The sequence below is a fragment of the Electrona antarctica genome (assembly GCF_951216825.1).
Source record: "Electrona antarctica genome assembly, chromosome: 23".
Lineage (NCBI taxonomy): Eukaryota > Metazoa > Chordata > Actinopteri > Myctophiformes > Myctophidae > Electrona > Electrona antarctica.
The window spans coordinates 11,792,963-11,815,375 of NC_136804.1; the positions used below are offsets into that span (position 1 = coordinate 11,792,963).

The 22,413-nt window shown below is 43.1% G+C and overlaps 5 protein-coding genes across 8 annotated transcripts in view; 4 read left to right on the forward strand and 1 right to left on the reverse strand.

Moving 5' to 3' along the window:
* tmem209 (transmembrane protein 209) overlaps positions 1 to 9,757 on the reverse strand; it is a 27,058-nt gene extending 17,301 nt beyond the window's left edge. Inside the window, exon 1 of one of the 2 annotated variants that reach the window (XM_079493732.1) lies at positions 9,619 to 9,757. The gene's annotated coding sequence lies outside the window, so the exon portion shown is untranslated. Of the gene's footprint in view, positions 1 to 990; positions 1,083 to 9,618 lie in introns of those variants that run through there. The other variant, XM_079493731.1, reaches the window with a different exon arrangement.
* LOC306916533 (thioredoxin domain-containing protein 9-like) lies at positions 1,707 to 2,369 on the forward strand (the record flags this gene model as incomplete). Its single annotated transcript, XM_079494423.1, has 1 exon — positions 1,707 to 2,369. The coding sequence occupies one exon, from the start codon at positions 1,707 to 1,709 to the stop codon at positions 2,367 to 2,369; it is 663 nt and encodes a 220-aa protein (XP_079350549.1).
* Positions 4,081 to 5,490, forward strand: LOC306916371 (inositol-pentakisphosphate 2-kinase-like; the record flags this gene model as incomplete). The annotated part of the gene is made up of 1 exon (XM_079494204.1): positions 4,081 to 5,490. One exon carries the CDS (start codon positions 4,081 to 4,083, stop codon positions 5,488 to 5,490), a length of 1,410 nt encoding a protein of 469 aa, XP_079350330.1.
* On the forward strand, positions 5,958 to 6,644 carry LOC306916372 (ribulose-phosphate 3-epimerase-like; the record flags this gene model as incomplete). The annotated part of the gene is made up of 1 exon (XM_079494205.1): positions 5,958 to 6,644. One exon carries the CDS (start codon positions 5,958 to 5,960, stop codon positions 6,642 to 6,644), a length of 687 nt encoding a protein of 228 aa, XP_079350331.1.
* On the forward strand, positions 8,852 to 22,149 carry prdm4 (PR domain containing 4). 3 transcript variants are annotated; one of them, XM_079493729.1, is made up of 18 exons: positions 8,908 to 8,933; positions 10,181 to 10,244; positions 10,861 to 10,909; positions 11,790 to 11,905; positions 12,362 to 12,550; positions 12,855 to 13,024; positions 13,699 to 13,799; positions 14,234 to 14,310; positions 14,620 to 14,828; positions 15,287 to 15,470; positions 15,727 to 15,876; positions 16,899 to 17,017; positions 17,445 to 17,530; positions 18,163 to 18,290; positions 19,112 to 19,292; positions 19,655 to 20,034; positions 20,708 to 20,876; positions 20,983 to 22,149. In XM_079493729.1, exons 2-18 carry the CDS (start codon positions 10,214 to 10,216, stop codon positions 21,377 to 21,379), a joined length of 2,736 nt encoding a protein of 911 aa, XP_079349855.1. In that variant the 5' UTR covers positions 8,908 to 8,933; positions 10,181 to 10,213; the 3' UTR covers positions 21,380 to 22,149. The 3 variants fall into 3 exon arrangements, with proteins under 3 accessions (XP_079349856.1, XP_079349855.1, XP_079349854.1); XM_079493728.1 differs by lacking the exon at positions 8,908 to 8,933 and adding an exon at positions 9,901 to 10,042; XM_079493730.1 differs by lacking the exon at positions 10,181 to 10,244 and having other exon boundaries at positions 8,852 to 8,933.
* Positions 22,150 to 22,413: the final 264 nt, after the last annotated feature.

The window sequence follows — 22,413 nt, forward strand, 5'->3', positions numbered from 1 at the left end:
CGTAGGGAGGCGCTGCTAGCCAACCGAGATGCCGAGAGGCGGTACAATGGGATGTCAACAAGAGAGAATTTCAGAGCTGCCAAAACGGTCGTACAAACATTAAAAATACTTAACGGCTTCTGAGCCGTTCGCGGGGGGGGGTCAGATGGTTCGTTGTCTCCTATAGCGTTCATATGCTTCGTTTGGAATATGTCAGCGTGACACCCACACCGCAGCACAGGGCTAAGTCAGGGGAAATCAGATGGCATCCCATGTCGCTTGAATCCGGTGAGAAGGAACCCTACATAAAGTCATCAAAATGTCAGAAACTTTAACGTAGGGTTCCGAAAGGAGCTACCACTTTACCCTACATCAGGTTGAAGATAACTAACAAGCTCACAAGTCACATTGTGCTATTTACGCCCCCCCACCCCCCACACACACACCCCACAGACAAAAAAAAAAGAAGTGCCTCAAAAATTGAATGTCAAGCCCTGCCTGTCATAACATGTTATTCTCAGATGGATACAGGATAGGTACTATAGGCCGGGGACATCCATCATCTGGGTACCTCGATGTAAAATTGTCTATTTTGTCCAAAATGTTTATCCAAACAATTTGATTTTTTTGAATGATGCTGTGAACCTGCACGGTACAAATAATATCAGACTTATCCATATCCTTCACCTGCTTGTTTATGCCCCAGAATTACTGGATATACAGGTTTGTATCAATTTCTAGCAATTGTAGAAATGTTTGACCTAAATTGTCGAATGTTTAAGCATGTTCTAATCATTGTATACTTTACTTAAACTGAGGCTGACATGCTTCCATTGCTGGATGCTGGTTAGCTACCGTTAGCTGATACGTAAACACAGTGGAAGTTGCCAGGAAAACAGAGTCAAGGTCAGGCTTGCATCGCACATCATGTACATTTTGAACGGACACATGGCTACATTAGCATGAGTACAGTATTAGGTATATTATTAGTATTCATTCATAATTTCATACCGCGTTGTGATAGAAGGAAACAGCGGCACTGCATCAGTTTGTACTTCACCCGGAAGGAAAATGTCAAGAACTACAAAGTACTTCCGGTGGCAATAAACGTCACTATTTTTGTAGTTCAACTATGAGTTCAACTTTTGCAGGTTAAAAGCTACGTACGCTTCTCTCATCTCTGATGATGAGATGATGTCGTTTGGTATATGAAAATAAATCAATTTATAATATTATATTTGGGGCCCTAAAGATGAATACAAAATCAATATCAACATCAAATAAATAAATCAAGCCACCTTAATTTAAGTGGCATATGCCAAAAATATATATATTTTCTTCTTTAATTAAATATTCTTTAAGGGCATGTCATGTGCTCTACCTGCACAGCCTTTGTGAGTAGATCACGATCTACCTTTTGGGCACCCCTGCTCTATAGAAAGGCACAATGGCTTGTTTATTTATATTGGGGTTTTAATTCATCAGAAATGTTAGTGAACATACAAATATTATACAGCACAGTACTCAGATACATACAGTATGTAGCCTGTACTGTACTGTCCACCTTGTCCAATCGAAGAAGATCAAAGGAGTGTCGTATGACTGTCGTAATATAATGTGTTTATAAAGGGGTCACTCATAGAGTCTGGACCTCAACTGTGCATGTCCTTAAATTGTTGTTTTCCCTGTTACACTTAGTGGTCGAATAGCTCTCACAGTGTAGGATTATGGAAAGTCAGCAGCAGATCATAGCTAAGGTGTTGGAGCAGTCTGCAAAGTTGATCGAGGACCAGGTGGATGCTCATTTGAGAGAATTGGACCAATTGGGTGAAGAGGAATTGGACAAATTGAGGGAAAAGCGCCTGGAGGCCCTCAAGAAAGCCCAGAAACAGAAGCAAGAGTGGCTGGCTAACGGCCATGGAGAATACAGAGAAATCCCCAGCGAGAAAGACTTTTTCAACGAGGCCAAGGTAAGCAAGAAGATGGTCTGTCATTTCTACAATGGCTCCACATCCAAATGCCAAACTTTTGACAAACACTTGGCTATCCTGGCAAAGAAGCATATTGAGACCAAATTCCTCAAGCTGAATGTGGAGAAAGCCCCTTTCCTTTCACAGAGGCTGCGGCTCAAGACCATTCCTACCCTGGCCCTACTGATCGATGGCAAAACCACAGACTATGTCGCTGGATTCTCCGACCTCGGAAATACAGATGAGTTTTCCACAGAGATGCTGGAATGGAGACTTGCGCGTTCAGATGTGATTAACTACACCGGAGACCGATTGAAGCCTCCATCACAGACACAGAAGCCAACCTCTATATTCAAAAGGGTGGAGAAGACAATCCGAGGTAGAGGCAATGATTCAGATTCTGGTTCTGAAGATGACTAGAATGTGCTGCCAGTTTTCTGCAAATAGTTTGCAGAAAACAAGCTTTGCTTTTTACTTGTTTGAGTTCAACTTTCTTCCATCCTTCCAACTTGATGATTCTTTTGTCAACATAATTGATATGTTGTAACTTGTGTCATTCCGATCCCGATACCTCAATTTCTGTGTTAGCCAATACCGATACCAGTGTCGTGATCTCATGTTGTGTTTATAGCTATATCTTGTGTTGTGTTTATAGCAGATTCCTCACTCAAATGTGCACTTGCAGTTTGGGCAACTCCAAAGCAAACTCCACATGTCCCAACATTTTATTTACCTGCCGTAGTGTCAACCCCTTACCCCCGTGTCAGATCTGTGGTTAGACTGGCATATTCGCCGATACCGATATGACAAATAAGGGCCCGATCCAATACAGTATCAGGACATCTCTAATATATATATATAATATATATATATATATATATATATACACATAAAATCAACAGAAGGATTGAGAATATAATATGATCTGCCATTAGGATCGCCACACCAAGCAAGGGCCATGTGTGGCCCCAGGGCCACTGTGGGTGCCACAGGCTCACTGTTTTACCCAAAGCCACATGTTGGAGAGTTTAGTACCACTCAAAAACAATAAAGGACAAAATCTGTAGGAGTGATATAAAACAAATGTGTTTTGCAAAAATGTGCACATCTGACATCCAGGGAGTGTGTTCACAGTTTCAAAGCAAGCGGTGGCCGAACGGATTGCAGAGCGGTCTTGATACCGGAAGGTCGCCAGTTTGAATCAGCGGTCCGACACGTTAAAATTACCACCGCTGAAGTGCCCTTGAACAAGGCATTGAACCACTACGATGAAATGTTCTATGAGCAGGGCCTGGCTGGAAACAAGTTCTTGAGCTTAGCCCAGATACCCTGGGTAAATATAGTAATCATTTCATTTCATTTCCCGAGATCAATTGCTCCCTGTGTTCTGGCTTGGATCAATGGGATTAATGTAGTACACTTAAAAATATCAACTTTTTTTTATTTATTATTATTATGTTTTGCCAATTAGTTGGGGCCCACTTGCAATGTCCTCACGGACATCCAGCGGGCCCCGGTGTGTGTGTGTGTGTGTGTGTCAATCTTGCAAACCATACACTGAATGATCAGCATCAGGTTTCTTGTAGGTCAAGGAAGTCAATCCCAAATATTTTTCATATTTTGTGAATTGAACCGTCCCCACTGTCCCACATATATATATATCAGTATATATATATCAGTCTTTCCCAAATATGGAGCCGTGTAAAACTCTATATTTGGTTGTCAATATGGTATCATATTAGAGAATTCTCCCTAACATTGTGGTCAAATCCACTCCATGCGGTCTGCAGTTATATAACATGGGTCTGTTCAGGAGTCTCAGGACTTCAAGTAACGTTTTTTATAATTCTTTAACTTAATACTATTGTATGGATGGGTAACCATACTCTGTTTCTTATCACGTTTTAACAGATGCTGCCAGGATTTATTCAGAAACAAAACAAATACTGAATGACAAATTTGTTTGGGACGGACGGACGGACGGACGGACGGACAGAAAGACAGAGAGACAGACGGATGGACAGACAGAAACATTGTAGGCCTACTGTAGAGTGTGTTTGACTGTTCTTTGTCTGTTAAGTTAACTGTCAAATCATTCCTTTTTTTCCAACAAGCAGCTGTCTATGTTGTTATGGAACTGGATAAAATGGATGAGAACGACTGGAAATACCACGGAGAAGGAAACAAGAATCTGGTGGTCTCACACCTACAGCATTTCAGGGTTCTACGGTTCCTCAAATACTCGACAGAAGACTCTGAAAACGCTCCCCAGACTTCAGAGCAGACTTACAGACACATTGTTGACTTCGGTAAGAACATCATGAGTCCTCTATTGGGAGACAGATTTGTCCACAGTGGTGAAGTGATCAAGCTGCCTTTAGAGTTTGTCAGACAGCTGTCAATCAAAGTTCAGCATAAGAGACCACAGTGGCGCTGTAAAAAGGCGATGGACATCTACAGTGGCTGTGCTCTGTGCCTTCCAAACCTGACCTTACCTCCATATAACCTGCCCACACACACACCACCTCTCTGTATAGAGATAAAGCCTAAATGTGGCTTCCTACCTTCAGCTCGCCACGTCAGTAGAGACATCAAGACCAAGATCTGCCGCTTCTGCACTCATCAACGCTACAAGGTGGCCAACGGGAAGTGGAAGAGATCCAGTCTCTACTGTCCTCTAGACCTGTTCTCAGGGAACAAGCAGCGAATGTACTCTGCCATCAAACACTTGATAGAAGAACCACAAAATAACTGTAAAATATTTAAGGGTGGTCAGTGTATATATGAAGGAAATAAGGGCAGTGAGGACTTCCAGGATTTGAATTCACTCCTGCAAGACCTCAGACCTTACTTCTTGCCTGGAACACCGATGCTCAACGGCCACCTGGCCAACAAGGCTGTCCTTAATGACCTCATACAGGTGTTGGTGGAAGCTCTGCTGAACAATGGAGGAGAGGAGCAAGGAATGAGATTGGAGAGAGGAGGAGATGGAGAAGAGGGGCAAGGCTTCTGTGAGGCCAGCCTCCTCACTACAGAGCTGAAAAGAAACAGTTGTCCAGGTCTGCCCAGAGACTGCGTTCTTTCCAGGATCCTTCACACTCAGATGTTGGACAGTTTAGACATTGAAGGTCTCCAGCCTCTTTACCGTCGCCTTGAAAAACACCTGAAACTCTACCCTGGAGACAGGAGTTGTCTCCAGCTGGACGGTCCGTATGATGCAGCCTTCTTGGACAGGACCCAGAAATGTCCTGCCGAAGATGATGGCTCTATAGATTATGCTGTAGCCAAGGTGCATCAGTACCGGGTCGCCTTGACTGCAAAGGATTGCTCCGTCATGGTTGTCTTGGTTCCCCGCGGCGAGGACGAAGGTTTGTCGGGTCAGATGAAAGCGAGAGATCTCCTGTGCTCCTCCAGGTCTTCTGCTCCTCGTTTCTCCTTCTCCGTGTCCATTGTGGACCTGGACCCCAAGCCATTTGACAGTATCCCCCGCCAGCTTATCCTGGACCACCAGATTGTATCCTTCTACATTGAGAACCAATGATCCACCATAGTCCTCCATGCAGACAGACACACAGGAGGGCAGCAATGTTGAAGTGGCACCTGGAGTCATCTAGAGCAGTGGTTCAGAAACTATTCAAAGACCCTCAATTTGATACGGATTTTATCTCTGGGACTCAATTGAGACTATTTGGACCCTAAAATCAAAAATATCGGAGTTGGAACCTGAGACCTTGACCAGCCCCATTTACCCGCTGAGAGCGGTTCATGAGGTGGACAGCCGCTGCCCCCGCCGGCGGGGGATTGGGGCTTAAGAGGTTTTAAGGGTCCATTTGGTTGGTTCCTTTTCTACACATTTGACATGGTTTAAATTTAAAACAAGCTTCATTACATCATCACCTGTGTTTATAATGGTATGACCTGCAGCAATTTGTTCAGTGTGTAGAAGTCTGTGGCAAGACTTCAACCTGTGTCAAGCAGAGAGACTACATGGCAACAGATAGAACCATCATGGCATATGATGCAAAGATCGGTCCGTCCATCCTTAGCAGTGACCTGTCCTGCTTGGGCAGTGAGTGTGTGCGAATGATGGAATGCGGGGCTGACTATCTGCACCTCGATGTTATGGATGGACACTTTGTCCCCAACATCACATTTGGACATCCCATGGTGGAGTCCCTAAGAAAGTCTGTAGGCCAGAATCCATTCTTTGACATGCACATGATGGTCTCTCGGCCAGAACAATGGGTGAAACCGATGGCTGCTGCAGGAGCCAACCAGTATACATTCCACTTGGAGGCAACCACCAACCCTGGGAACCTCATCAAGGAGATCAGAGAGAGTGGCATGAAGGTAGGATTGGCAATCAAGCCTAATACTAAAGTTGCAGAGCTTGCGCCATGGGCCAATCAGATTGACATGGCCCTGGTTATGACTGTTGAACCTGGCTTTGGAGGACAGACATTCATGGAGGACATGATGCCCAAGGTCAGCTGGCTAAGGAGCCAGTTCCCTACGCTGGACATCGAGGTGGATGGAGGTGTGGACACCGACACCATTCACAACTGTGCTGAAGCAGGGGCCAACATGATTGTGTCGGGCAGTGCCGTGATTGGTAGTGATGATCCTCGCGCCGTCATTGCTCTTCTTCGCACCGTGGTGGCAGAAGCAATTCAGAAACGCTCGCTAGAGTCCTGATTCTCGTCTTTACCAGAATATACCTACCTGTAGCTGATCTACAAGCTCACAACATGTCATATTGCCACGCATGTTGAGCTTGTAGGTGTATTTTCACTACTGCCAATCATAATAGTAATAATGATAATAATAATAAATATAGCTGCAGGCAGCTATAGACAGGGTCAAGCCCAAAAAGAAAAAAAGCTATACGCAATATACACAAGCTATATAAACATTGATGACTGAACTTATTTGACGAGTAATACATTAAAAAAAAATCACACCCGTGTGAACTGAGTGGTGTAAGGTTTTATATAGCATGATCAGCTGTGGTCTGACGTAATGTCTGACGTAATGAAATAAGGTAAGGTATTATGTAGCCTGATCAGCTCTGATCTGACGTAATGAAATCACACCCGGATGTGATTTCACAACTGGCTTTTTTTGTGCAGAGAAAATGACCACGGTTGCTACGGTCATCCAGTTCACCCGGGTGTGATTTAATTACGTCAGAAATTATTTTGAACATAGCAACCATGGTCATTTTTTTATGCACACAAAAGCCAGTTGTAGGAGTGGTTTACACCACTCAAAAAGTGAGCGAAAAAAAAATCATACATCATCACATCAGCCAATCAAATGGGCTTGCCCAAGTGGGTTTTAATTAGATTCTACCCAGGCCCGAGGTCAGCCCAACGCTGCTCATTTCTGTGTGGTTGACATGGCGTAGGTAGGCCTACTGTAGACGTCAGTTTTTTTTGGTCACGCTGATTGGGGGTTGTCTGTCAACGCTGTACTCCCACAGCCATAGCAGAGTCGAGACTCCACACAAATGAATGGAAGTGGTTAACCAGGCTATACGAACATTTTTGACGTCGCCTTTTTGACGTCAAGAAAGTGGATAGAGCACATCATACAATTAATTTATTGGGAGATCTAAATGTCAGAGGTCTTTTGACGAATAACTGTGAGCTTCAGTTCTTGAGCGATTCTCACTACCCTCTACCATATTGCCAAATTCCGTGGAAAAACCAAAGCCTTCGGGCTTGACCCCTGATAATAATCTTTTCTTTTTTGCAAGTTTTCCTCTAAATAGGGATTGCCATGAAGCTCAGGGATATATTGTAAATCCTAGATGGAAAAAGTAACATCCCAAGCCTTTGATTGTCAGTCCACTATAAGGATAGGAGAAAACAGGCTGAATTAAGCTTCTCTTGTCATGAATAAATCAAATTTAAAACAATAACAGAATCTGACTATGGAAAATAAGGATATGGCTAATATGGCCATTTTCACTCTTTTTTTTGGTAAAAGGCTGTAAAGTCTGTAAATTGATTGATTGAAGTATGTATTAACAGATTGGAGAATTACAGTACATTTCAAGCAACTCAATACAAAACTGTTAACTGTGCTCAATTCATCATAACATATAGAGACGAACAAATATACACTTCTAAGATAAGAGAGACCCTACGGTTGTGCCGTTTGTGCCACCTGTATATTTACCACCACTCCTTCAAACCCGCTCTCAAAGGGCACCTACGGACGGCTGCAATTCGAAACTGGCCCATCTGAATCCCCCTTTTCCCCCTGACTGCATGTTTTGGTTTTTCCCCCTTTTTACCTCCTCTATGATGATTTCCTGTTTTTGGCTATATTGTGTATATTTGTAGCCGCCTACGTCTCTCTGTTATGATGAATTGAACATGGTGGATGGTGGACCCTATTGTAAACAAGTGTAATGCTTTATTTATGGTGTCGTCCACAGTTAAACAGTTTTGTTTTGTGTTGTGCTTGAAATGTACTGTAATTCTCCAAACTGTTAATACATACAATCGATTAATCAATCAATATCTGGAAAACCCTTGTATTTGTAAATACGATTAGAGAGACCCTACAGCTGTGCCGTTTGTAAAAAGAGAAACCCTACGAGTGTAGTACCAATGAATTACATAACACGTAAGTGTAACTCATAAATAAACAATTAAACAATTAAACAAACAAATACAATAAATAAAGTCATCAAAATAGGATTTAAGATTGTTCATTTCGATTGACTAATTTCGCTGGGGACCCCCTGGAACACCTCAAGGACAACTGCAGGTCTGTGAGAATCACACACACACGAAAAGGATCCACGAAAGAAAGAAAGAAAGAAAGAAAGAAAGAAAGAAAGAAAGAAAGAAAGAAAGAAAGAAAGAAAACTACAATTCCCACAATTCCATTCTCGCTTGCGGACGACATAACGGGCGCGTGCGCAGTAGCATCTAGCATAATGGCTCCGTTCAGAGGTGCATTGTTGTTTTGGTATGTTATTGTTTTGATGTTGTGTTTCTTCTTATAAATGCATGTGAATATAGTCGTCTCGTAGGCAGGTTGATGCGTTTGGATTCCGACATTAGTGTCAGTGTGTTATGTAGCTCAGCTGTCGTGCACAGTAGCACTCTGCTTGCCTTGCAGGTTGTTTGTAAATACGTGTGCCTATTTCTCGAATAATTGATTGATTACTTTGTTAGAAATGTAAACGGCACGAGTTACAGTCAGACATTTAGGCAAAAAGGTCCATGGGGCCAGGTGGCCTATATTCAACTGATACTCATTTATATAAAGCAATAGTGATACTTAATCTACAGCATAGTGGTTCTCAAACATGTTCATTTAGGACCCATAATTTTACATGTATTTGACCAAGACGTTTCAGCTACATAGGTGTCCCACAAATTGAGACCCTGTCTGTCCCACATTGTGATCAGGCATCAGTGTTAATGTCCTAAAAGTTAGTCCCCTAATAGTTCGTTGTCTAACTTGTCTTTCTGTTGTAAAGCTCTCTCATTGTACCAAGTCGGCCATACCACCTTAGCCCTAGAATGTCTCTGTTGTTTCATACATGGCAAGTATTCCACATACCAGAGCCATAGAACAGTGCCCTAGACTTGCGGTTGCAGTGGCAGAACAGTGGCATAAATGTGATAAATGCTCCGTTTGTACTCACCCATTAAATAATTCCAAAGACGTGGAGTGAGATATTGTCCTCTAGTTTCACATCCATGTGAAGGTTCTGGCACAAAAAGTGAATTTAGTCAAATATCAACACTTTTTCATGAGCTGCACACCGTTCTCTCCGGGCGAGGGGCACAAATGTTTGGGGCACACAATTGGCAGGTGCCTTGCGATAGGTGCTGTGTAATTAATCATCACACCACCTGTCAATCGTGTGCCCCAAACATTTGTGCTTCCCTGGTCAATTTGTGATGACGTTTGTGGTAATCAACAGCAATTGCCCGGAGAGAAAGGTGTCCGGGTGCAGCTCGTGAAAAAGTGGAGATATTTGACTACACATTTTGTGCCAGAACTTTCACATGGATGTGAAACTAGAGGACAATATCTCACTCCACGTCTTTGGAATTATTTAATGGGTGAGTACAAACGGAGCATTTATCACATTTCTGCCGCTGCAACCACAAAGCAAGTCTAGGGCACTGTTCTATGGCTCTGGTTTGTGGAATACTTAAGCACTGAGAACTGTTCTTTTCTTCGTCCTTTTTTCTTTCCAGACTTGACTACGGTAGCGGTGGTCTCTCAAACATATGGGAAACTTTGACAACTTTGACCGGTTCGGTGAGCGAGTCTTTTTCTGTCAAAGTTTCCCTTGTGGAATACTTGCCATGTATGAAACAACAGAGACATTCTAGTGCTAATACCACCTATGACCAAAATTAGCATTTTATAGAGAGGCCAGAGGGGTTAACGTTTAATAACAAAATTATAAGCATTATTAGACCTATGGTCGAATATGCCATCCGGTCCCACACAAACTATACTTCTCAAATGAACAGTTCAACCTGGTCACCATATGCTCGGTATAAGTTCCCAATACAAGAGTTGTGTTAATGTTAATGTCCAGCTTTTGGTGTGTCCACAAACTTTGTCCTACACAAACATTAAACTCCCATTGATAATGAATAGAGAATTTAACACTTGCAACATTTATTTACTACAGTAAAATTCTACCTGCTTACATGCATTTAAATTAACTGTTCCATTCCATAGGCAATTCACTTATTGCTGTATTCAGATGATGTATTTGCTATTCATTCATTTCTCTTTCCTCCTTCTTGTTATTATTATACTGTGTATATATAGAGAGACATTTACCAAATCAAATCCTTGTATGTGCACAAATTATACTTGGCTGCTACTTGGCGTTGGTGATTTACACTTTGTCCCTTTGCAGGTATTCAAATACACCCTTTACGTTGGTGGACACCGGTTGCTGAATTCAGGTACCTCATGCTGGACATAAATAAATACTTTTCTAGAATGTTTTGTAATTGTCCTGTTACAGAGACCGTGGTACTGTAACCACGTAGATGCTGGCATCACATCGCCTGGCGTATAATGAAGAAAAGTGCATATATATAATATATGAGAAGCATATGAGAAGAAAGTACCTTGGATTCAAGTGATTGACCACTTGTCCCGTAACCAGCCAACTATTATAAGTGATACAGTCCTCCTAAGCTACAGGTTTTCCCTAAAAGAAGACCTCTATAGCAGGTACACTGTACAATTTCTCAGTGTTAATTTAACTCAGAGATCGTACAGATGTAACCAAACTGAGTGTGGTTAGTGATACATTTAGGTGGCTGTGTTACATCATATGCACGCCTGAATCATACTTTGTTGTGTGCCGTGTCACACCCTGAAAGAATACGTTGTGACTGTGAGTAGTGTTGAAATCATTTGGGATTTTAACGATTCCGGTTCCTTAACGATTCCCTCTTAAAAGGATCCCTGGCTAATAAGCCTTATATGACTTAATACATTATAATTGCCCTCTATAACTAAAATCTAAAATTAAAAACACAGTAAATATTTAATTTACGACACAGAATATTCACTCTTGAGACTGTAGCTGCTGCTGGAAACTTAATTTTACTCTTTTTGAGTGGTGCAAACCACTCCAACAACCAGCTTTGTCTGTATGTGTCTGTGTATGTGTGTACCTGTACGTGGGGCCACGTACAGATGAGCATGGTTGCTATGGTTAGTGTGTGACGTAGTGTGTGAACAGTTGCACCACTCAGTTCACACGGGTGTGATTTTTACTTTGTAACTGGCATTGTTGACAAATAAATACCTTGAACACCTTCGTCTCTCCAGAATGAACGACATGAATCTGAGTCCTGTGGGCATGGACCAGCTCAGTGTACCCTCTGTGAGCGCCAGCCACCTGGGTCTGCCCACATCCCCCACACACAACCCCCTCCCCACACCAGGTAAGGAAGGCACTTTACCTTTTTACATTGTGGGTCTGTTTGACACTGGTTCTCTCAACCTCTTTCATTTCAAGGACTTCAATATGCATTAGGCCAGTGGTTCAAGGGACCACCAAATTATAATTAGTATTTTGGCCACAGACCCCGATCAGAAAATATTCGGTGCCAGGAAGCCCATACAACATTTGTGTTGTTAAAATGTTTCAGAAATATTTTAGATTTTTTGAAAATGGCAGTTTGTAAGCAAATAGTCGATACTATACTAGTACTAACTGACTTTGAAGCTATATTAACATATTTAGCTGTGTGTACTCACAGGAACCCCCTCAAACACCCACCTAATTCCCTTAATTACCTCAAAACTGTACGTTCAGTACTTGAGTATAAGTGTACTTAGTTCCTTTCCACCTACAGTACTGTGTTATTTTATTTATTCCTTGGCATCAACTTTTGCAGGCATGTCGGTGGCCATCCCCAGCCTGGGTCCACCCCTGGGGTCCCTGCCTTCAGCGCTGTCCCTCATGCTGCCCATGGGCCCCCTGGGGGACAGGGGGGTGATGTGTGGTCTGCCGGAGAGGAACTACTCTCTGCCCCCACCACCATACCCCCACCTGGAGAGCAGCTACTTCAGACACATACTGCCAGGTAAAGTAACCAAAATAATCTATTAATAATCAATGCCTAGTTTGGGGCGTGTCACTTTACGCTGAACGATTCGAACCCGCAACACGCTGTCAGGCTGGATTTCCCGGCCTAGGTGCCTGGACCGCTCAGCCACGGCCCAGGCCAGATCAGCCATTTTCTAATTCTGTTCCCAAAATCGATTTATTTCATTAAAATAGTCTTTTGTATTAATTAAATGGAATAGTTTGACTATGTTAACTTGCAGCCCTAGCAAACAACATCCTACTCGTTGTCACACCGTGTCTCTGCCTCTGTCCTGCTGAAGGTATATTATCCTATCTGGCGGACCGGCCTCCGCCTCAGTACATCCATCCCAGCAGTCTCAACATGGACGGCACTCTGTCTGTGGTCAGCAACAACCCCTCAGGTATGGACCCCTACAGTGGCCCCGGGGGCCCGCTGGAGCAGGTCCTGGTGCCCCTGGACGCTCGACAGGTAGGGCTCACTGCCGCCGGCATGGCCTTTTTACTAGTCTCGCGTAGCCAGACAACTATTCCACAATCTCCGAATGCTATATAGAGTCTGGAACTACACCTCCCGACATCCGAGTAAGGAAGCTGCCATTTCGCCATGATTGCCGTAACCCTACAAAGCTGGATGGATGGATGGATTTTGGGGGATGAACAGAACAGATATCACAATTGGTGTAATATCACATCTCATTTGGCTGACCAGTTGAAACACTTTTTTTTTTAAATACTTTTTATCCCACGATTTTGTAACCCTATTTTTCACCCCTGTGTCAATTAGTTGAAACACTTTTAAACCCATTTATCAGTATTTAGTTTTTGTAGTTGCTACATTTTTGCTTTTAGGGCAGCTACCGTACAGCGTCACACAAATGTAGCAAAAGTAGCAGACCTGCTATTAATTTTTGATACATTTTCTGCAATCCTGAATCTAGTAAAAATGACTACTATACAAGCTCACAAGATGTGCGCTTCTACATGTTCTACTTTCACAACTTATCATTTCAACTATGACATACCCAACATAGGGATGTCAGGTTGAAAGTTATTAACGGCCTTATTGGACTGAATCAATATTTATTTTTAAAGTAATTGATTCAATCGATTGGTTGAATAAACTGTTCATGTGGTCTACCATAGGTCAGCAGCCAGGGGGACCTCCACCAGGGCGGCGCTCACGAGCTGGACTCAGCAGGCCTGACCATGGAGTCCCGCGTCAGCAGCCCCATGTCGCCTGACAGGTCATTCATTATTGTTTAGAAATGTTGTTTTAATTAGTTTTATTTAGTTTTGAAATTATGATTATTGATTTTTTTTAAAAATGAATTATTATATATATATATATATATATATATCTCCTATGTTTTTATAATCGTGAAAACGTGCACATTGTTTTACATATTTCTTTCACAGCGGACATTTTTAACTCAAATATTTGTTTCTGGGGGGTCCCTGGAACAACATATTTTCAGATGGGGGTCGGCGGCCAATTACAAATATTTTTTGGGGTTCTTGACATGAAAATGTTTGAGAACAACTGACATAGAAACTGACATAGAAAAGTTCTTCAGAAAACTGGTAAGATTTAGAAGGCATTTATTTTAGAATCGTCGGGTCTAACTGGGTTAAAGGTTTGAGAACCACTGCTTTCTAATATGCTTGGTCCCCTTGACAGGATGGGAGAGGACCTGGCCAACATGGAGGGCGTGTGTGTGGTGACGGTCTCCGACACCCACCAGCAGCTGGGCGGAGGCAAGGCCTGTTATAATACTTACACAATCGCCTTTTGCAGAATTAACAGATCTACAAACTCGCAACACGCTGCGATGTGACACTTTAGTGAGCCTGGCCATTTCCGCTATTTATTTCAAGTCATTGAGTATATATATGGCCTGTTTTGGCCACAGTACATTATTCATTTTGATTGGTACAACAAAAAACACATGTAATTTGTATTTGCATGTTCCAATGTCTAAAAAGCATATTGAAATCATTAATCGCCATTATTTGTGTGCGAATTCAGTCGTCGACTAAAAATGTCCTAATTGCGACGACCCCTAGGCGGAGGGAGGCCCCCGCAGCCCCACGAGGGCATGGCCGGGGTGGACACGTCCTCCGGTGGGATGCCCACCCTCCACGGCGTGGTGATGGAGTCGGAGCACATGGGCGGGCGGGGCGTGGGGGGCAACGCCTCTGGTGCAGTGGGCGAGCAGCTCCACGCTGCTGGGGGAGTGGTCAGCGTGGTGCTTACAGGCTCCATGTCCGCACAGGTAGGCCTCTCACAATTATTATTGCATAATCAGCTGGTCGCTGTCATTTGACATTTGAAGTACATTGGAACATTTGATGTTCATCTCATGTGAAAACGGGCACTGCAGAAAAGCTCTGTTATAGTGAGATTGTGGGTGTCTGAGAGAATTAAGAAAATGGTCGCTTATTGGGCAATACCAAAACGTATGCTGCCATGTCATGCTAATTGTTTTGCTGAAAGAATTCTGGCACTGTAGTGAAAACACAGCTATAGTGGTTACTGGTTAGAATAGCTTCCATTCGTCTATATACATTTATGTGCTGACAAATTGTGCCCTGTGTCCTTTTAATATGTTCCAATGTTCAATGCCAGAAACACAATTAAAATGAACAGAAACGCAAATAATTTGCATGACAATTAATCTTCAAGCTAATGTTCTTGGTGGTGACAACAACCCTACTATGCGTGCACGTGCAGGGCCAGCTGGAAGCGGTGTCCCTCCACGGGCATGCAGGCATGGGTCTGGAGCCGGTCAACGTGTCCCCCATCACGGCCGAGGTGTCCCTGGGGCCGCAGAGCAACCTGGTGCTGGTCAACTCCAGCCTGCAGCTAGAGAACTCCAGCTCCAACAAGGAGAACATGGTCCCCGCCTATACCATCTGTAAGAGTCTAAGAGGGGTTCCCAGAAGGGGTTCAAGGGGGCTATATTATTAGTTGATATAGCATGATTTGCATCACAAGCAGTTAAACCGTTTTCGATTCATCGTTTTCCGAAATTACGCCATAGGCCAGCAAAGTCTTTGGCTATTAAAAAAATTGCCGATCTACAAGCTCACAACAGAGCTTTGTCTCTTATGGCGGCTCCTTGACACTGAGCTAAACTCAAGACGTGCCTTTTTGTGATTTTTGTCCACCAGGGTGCACTCTGTGTGAGCGCTCGTATACCTCAGACTGTCCGGAGCACGGACCGGTCACCTTCATCCCAGACTCGCCCATTCAGAGCCGAGCCCGCCTCTCTCTACCCCGTCTGCTCTGCCTCCGCATCTCAGTGGCCGACGAGCCGCTCGGTAAGACAACGCCACCGCAGGTCTGAAACCCGGTGGAAATATGTTGCAATTAACCATTCTGGGGATCTATCACCCAACCACTTACGCCTGATTTATATTTTGTCGCTGTGGGGGAAGAAACCATTTTTTTAGCTTGTCGATCTGCTACTTTTGCTATTTTCGGATTTGAATCCTGAAAAGTACTGTTAGCAGTTTTGGACATGCCTTGCCTATAATGAAATGCGAAAAATATGGATGCCAGGTTGAACGACGTGGTACACATTCAAGTGTTTTACCCGTTGAAATGTTACAAAATATATTGTTGTCGGGCAGAAACCTATCGATATGCGTAAATTAATGCCCTACTTGTTTATACTACAGTGTCACGCAAAAGTAGCAGATCCACAAGTTTGAAATGTGGCGTGAAGCAAGTTACGTTATGCTACTTCAGAATCCTGAAAAGTAACAGTTTTGGACATATGAGGTTTCCACCCCGACAGAGACGATATACTGTATCTTCCTTTAGGTCAGTTTGGTAGGGCAGGGGTTCTCAACCCGTGGGTCGCGACCCCTCGGGGGGTCGCCAAATTATTTTAGGGGGTCCCCAAATTATTTAAAAAAAAATATATATATATATATATATATATATATATATTTTTTTTTTTTTCACGATTTTTCAAAAATAGCAGACCTACAAGCTCGTAGCGCGCCACTCGGTGGCGCGCTATGAGCTTGTAGATCTGCTATTTTTCAATAGCTAAATTATAACATAATGCTTAAAACACCAAAAGGGGTTCCCGCCCAAAATGGTTTAAGGTTATTGTAGCAGTCAATTTATATTGGGGGTCGGGAGGGGGCGGGGCGGGGGTCCCGAGACATTGCCAAAGCATTTCCGGGGGTCCCCGGCCAAAAACGTTGAGAACCCCTGTGGTAGGGGATCGGTTAGATCACTAGGCTGAAGAAGAGAAAATGGCTTAGCTGTGTGATGCTAGCATATTGACATTAACTGACTAACTGGGTGTTCTTGTGATGCTTTTTGTTAGGCGTGTTCGCACGGGACATAATTTCGCCTAGGACCTGCTTCGGACCAATGATTGGGCAACACTGTAGCAATGTGGTTCTTTCTGATTGGCCAGAGAAAGACACGCCGCAGATATGGAAGGTTCGTGCAACAGGCTTGTGTACAAACTTGCTATTTTCTAGAACCACTGTTCTAAACCAATATTCTAGACCACTTTTGTTTTGGGTTGTGTAGTTACCTTGCCCCAAATGTGGACAAGATTTTTTTTTAAATTGCTCCAGTGATTAGAAATTGATAATTCAAAATATGCCCCTCAGGCCTCATTGACTTACATTGTACGCTAAAACGGCTTTGAAAGTCACACTTTTAGTACGTAAACAAACACAAACACAGTATATTCAGACAATATAGAGCATCACCAAAACTCATGTGGTTTTATTTTTTTATAAAAATGTTAACTTCCTGTTGATTTTACTATTTGATCAACAGGAAGTTAAAATATTTATGAAAAAATAAAACCACATGACCTCCCAATAACAAACGGTAAGTCCTGTACTTTCTGTTTCAGATGTACCACAACAATGTGCTGGAGTTCTGCATTGTCACCACCGACGAGAATGAATGCAATTGGATGATGTTTGTCCGTAGGGCAAGGTAAGCACATCCCTCAAGCATCTGGCATTCTGTTTTAAAATACAAAATTACTATCCTTTTTCCTCAGGGCTGGTATTATATGGCCACTTCAAAATAACATTTGGAGCGGCAATGATTTCAGATTATGAGTAATAAAATATTTTGCCTTTCATGGTTTAATTGTATTAATTGACCATTCATTTTATTCTCTTTGTAATGCATAAGTGTATTTGTGTTTGTCTCTCTGTGTTTACAACGTTTACCTTTACGTTTCATGGCACGGCACGGTTCTGCTGTAGCAGAACTTTATGTAGTCATAGCACTTTATAGTACACATGTATAATATATTATATAGTATAGTATAGTATGTATAGTTTACATAGATACTCCACTGGTACGTTCTTAGTCTACGCATGATTCATGATAACTACTTTTTATATATGTGATGTATGCCATGCTTTTGTTATTGCTTAATGTAAGTCGCTCTGGATTAAGAGCGTCTGCTAAATGCCTAAATTGTAAATTGTAAATTGTAGCAGAAAATTGCCATATCGTCTCTGTCTGATGTACCTTTGATGCTTTCGTGTCACAAGTAGGGGCCTTAATTCATGGAAAGGATATGGAGATAAGAGGTTTCTGCCCTGTTTGTTTAGGACCCGAGAGGAGCAGAACCTGGTGGCCTACCCTGCCAACGGCAAGCTGTTCTTCTGCACCAGCACAGAGATCCACCCCGAACAGGAGCTGCTCTTCTACTATAGCAGAGACTACTGCAGCCTGATGGGTGCGTCTGCCACACACTCACCAGCTGGATGTAACTACCTGTACAGCTCTCTGTATGATGTACATCATTTGACGAGGCGAACGTTCCCTCACGGCTACACCTCTTAGCGATTATTCTAGCAATTTATTTTTTCGATGAAACAAATAATCGAGAATCAAGAATCTCGTTTTTGTTATATATTTTGTATACATCAACGAATCTATTAAAGGGTCCATTTCACCACTGGAAGAACCTGCAATCGCTCAACGTTAATAGTATTTGTAGTAGATAACAGTAGCACAATTTGAAATTTGCACTCTATTGCCAGAAAAATAGTGAAGTTTGTGTGTTTGACTAGGGTTTGACTGGATTGTTGAATTCCTACAATGACCGTAATGCGTTGGTGCACTTGTGGTTGGGAGACACCCCATGTGGGCTGTCTTACTGAAACAACACGTAGTCCAGGAAGGAAGTGAGACCACATTTTCATGAGATTTTAGTAATGACTAAAATAGTTAAACACATATTACACACATAAAAACCCCAGGAAAGTGTTTCTTGTGTCTTAAACATCATTACACTAAGATCTGGTTGCAAAAGGGGTGAAGTGGCCCTTTAAGCACATTAGCCCTATTTTTTTAAACTTTGCCGCACAATGGTGTGGTGCAAAAATAGTAAATAGCTGATCTACAAGCTCTCATCGCTTGCTATTTTCACACCTATGACATGCCCAAAATAGGTATATATTTTTTTAAATACCGTAATCGATTAGTTGGCCTGTTTGCACCCCTATAATTGACATGTTGACCCCATCCCTTGTCACTTTTGCGCATCCTCCTCAGGCGTCCCTCAGGTGCCCGAGGGCCAGATATGCCAGTGTGGCAAAGAGTGCTCCTCCTTCGCCGAGCTCAAGTCCCACCTAAGCAGCCACAACAACCCGCCTCCTGCTCACAGCAGCCACAGCCCCGCACAGCAGCAGGAGCACGCTCAACAGCAAGATCAACCACAGCCACACACACACCAGTAGGCCTGCCACAAATTACTACTTAATAATCAATTATTGTTAAAAAAAATTGCCCAATCGTCAGAATAGTTTTCATTTATACCCTATTGTGCTGAATATAAGACTTTGAATGTTAATATCCTATTATAAGGTTTCCTATTATAAAGTATTATAATCGGGGACTAGACTATTTGACATTCAATGTTAAATTTTTCCACAAATGAGTCTTGAAAAATGGAGGTCGTCTTTTATTCGGCACAATTCGGTATAATGAAAGATTGCGGTAAATAGCCCATCTACATGAATATGGAGATAAGACGTATCTGCCCGACAGCAAAGATTTGTATTCATAGTTCCATTTCTATGTGCTCATGATTGACAGCCCCACACACCAGGAAGACAAACTGACCAACGGGACGTCCAGCTCCTCCTCTTCCCCTTGGCCGTGCCACGCCCACAACTCCAACAACGGGGGCGGCGCCGGTGGCAACAGCGGCGGTATCGGAGGTAACGCCCACTCTAATGGCACCGCCTCCTCCAGAGCCCCGGGCTCCGGCGGAGGCGGCGCCCACCACCACCACCACCACGCCGCCCGGGAGAAGAAGTTCAAGTGCAGCATGTGCTCGGCGGCATTCAGCACGTCCACCAAGCTCAACGTGCACTTCATGGGCCACGTGGGCATGAAGCCGCACAAGTGCGAGTACTGCAGCAAGGCCTTCAGCGACCCCAGCAACCTCCGCATGCACCTCAAGATTCACACAGGTATGGACGCACAGTTAGGCCTCTCCTGAAAGGCTGAGTATCATTATGCATGCAGGATGTACTGTTGCTGCTGCCGGCCAGAAACCTCGTATTTTAACTTTGTTTTGTTTTATTGACGCCCATACTCGTACTACAGAATCACACACAAATATCAAAAGTAGCAGATCCACAAGCTGGAGACGTGAGCTCAAAAGTTGTAAAGTCATCCTTGGCAGTCAATTAGTTCTTAAAAAACAACAACCGATCTATAAGCTCTCAATACATTGCTGCTACTACAGAAGATGTACTTTCTGTTTGGGATACCACTTTCATCCAATCAGGATACAGGATAAACAAGTGAAATTGGAAGCGATGACGCAGACAAAAAAAACTGATGAATGGGAACTTTCTCCTGATTAGATGAAATTGGCAACCCACCTGACCTGAAAATGTTCTGTTAGAGCTGGAGACCTCTGTAATTGAACAACCACTATAGCGACGATAATGAATCATAGAGCTTTAACTTTTTAACAGTACAATTGTTTTAACCAAAACGTATCATGACACTATTTGTGAAACTTTCTGAAACATCTTAATCTTTGGCACGCCCAGACCACACGCTGGGATACACCGATTCCTATCACAGGTCATTGTGACTGAGGCTTCACGACGTTCTCGTGTCTTCTGCTTACAGGACAGAAGAACTACCGGTGCACGGTCTGCGAGAAGTCGTTCACCCAGAAAGCGCACGTGACCTCGCACATGGTCATACACACCGGCGCCGAGAAGCTGAAATGCGACCTCTGCGAACGGGCTTTCCTCAGGAAACAGGACCTGAGACAGCACATGTTCTCTCACACGCAGTACGTTCCTTTTTAACGTCAATCTATAAAAGAAATGTAGACCTGTACCTATACGTTATTGTACCTCTGTGGCAGTGACGATATCTTCCACCTTCCCCCCAAACAGCGAGCGTCGCATCCAGTGCCCCAAGTGCGACAAGTACTTCCTGAAGAGCAACCACCTGAAGAAGCACATCAACTCCCACGAGGGCCGCCGGGACTTTGTGTGCGAGAAGTGCCACAAGGCCTTCCTCACCAAGTACCACCTCACCCGCCACCTCAAGATATGCAAGGGCCCCAAGGCCGAGAGGGAGAGGAGGGGTTCGGGGGGGTCCCGGAAAGGACCGGACGACGACGACGACGAGGATGAAGAGGAGGAGGAAGATGAGGAGGAGGAGGAAGAGGAGGAAGATGGTAGAAGAGGGGGAGGGGTGGAGGGACTTGTCGATTCGGCCAGCAATGAGGACTGTGGCTTAGACGTGGGTGGATATAGTTCTGAAAAGTCACTGTCGCCCCCGCATTGACTCACATCGGTGGTTCTCAAAACATTTTTGCCAATAACCCACATAAGAGAAGATGTGTGTACATTTTAGTACATTATTCAGAATAATTCTCTCTGACATTAGCAGACCTAATTCTGCTATTTTCAACATTAGCAGACCTAAATCTGCTATTTTCAAATAAGCTAAGTATAAAATAAAGGTTAAAGTGGTTTAATTTAGCTCTGGAGCTCCTGGAACCCCTTCAAGGACCCCTGGACACCACTTGGAGAACCACTGGACCACACACTGTGCCTCTGGAGAGGTTTTATTTATTGACTTTTGTACGACTGTTGTCCCTTTTGTTTCACTTACATTGACAAATTAAACCATTGAGGCCTGAGGCCAATTCTACAAATGCCTTCAAAATCATGACATTTTAAAAACTAGTACAGTATGTTGCCAACGTATGTTCTCAAACTTTTTCATGTCAAGGACCCCCAAAATGATGTTTGGCTACGGACCCCACCATCTGAAAACGTTTTGTTCCAAGAACCCCCAGAAGAAAATATGAGTTAAAAATGTTTTTTAAAGACCCAGTAATAAGACTCATCATGGTATTTATGTTAAAATAAGCTATGTTCTTTATACTATTTTTTGTTTTATTGTGTATTCACTGTTACATCAGAGTGAATGCCTGGCAATATTGATTTATTTGCAAATCAGTGGCATAATGTAACAGAGCAAATGCCATATTCTTAACGGAGTAAGAATATGGATTCTGTTTACACATTCAATAAATTATATGACCTGTATTTAATCATCATAATTTGTGCCTTTAACACAATGAGTGGTATGGTGCTTGGGTGCCACGTGATGAGAAGCAATTCTATTGTGATGCGCGTCTGGTTTGGGGTGCCATTTTAGATGCTAAAGCAGACCAGAGCCATAGAGTAATGGTTGAGAGTATTTGGATAAGACTGACGTTGGATAGATTGTCAAAGTATAGCTTTTTTAAATATAAGTCTGTGTGACTATGTATGTGTATGTATGAATGATAAATAATCAAAATCTACAAA

Bases quoted from the DNA above. Each gene is read 5' to 3' on its own strand.
- prdm4 (XM_079493729.1), top strand. From the start codon at position 10,214: ATGGGAAACTTTGACAACTTTGACCGGTTCG. The intron at 17,531-18,162 runs GTAAGCACATCC...CTGTTTGTTTAG, and splicing joins ATGTTTGTCCGTAGGGCAAG to GACCCGAGAGGAGCAGAACC. The intron at 20,877-20,982 runs GTACGTTCCTTT...CCCCCCAAACAG, and splicing joins CACATGTTCTCTCACACGCA to CGAGCGTCGCATCCAGTGCC.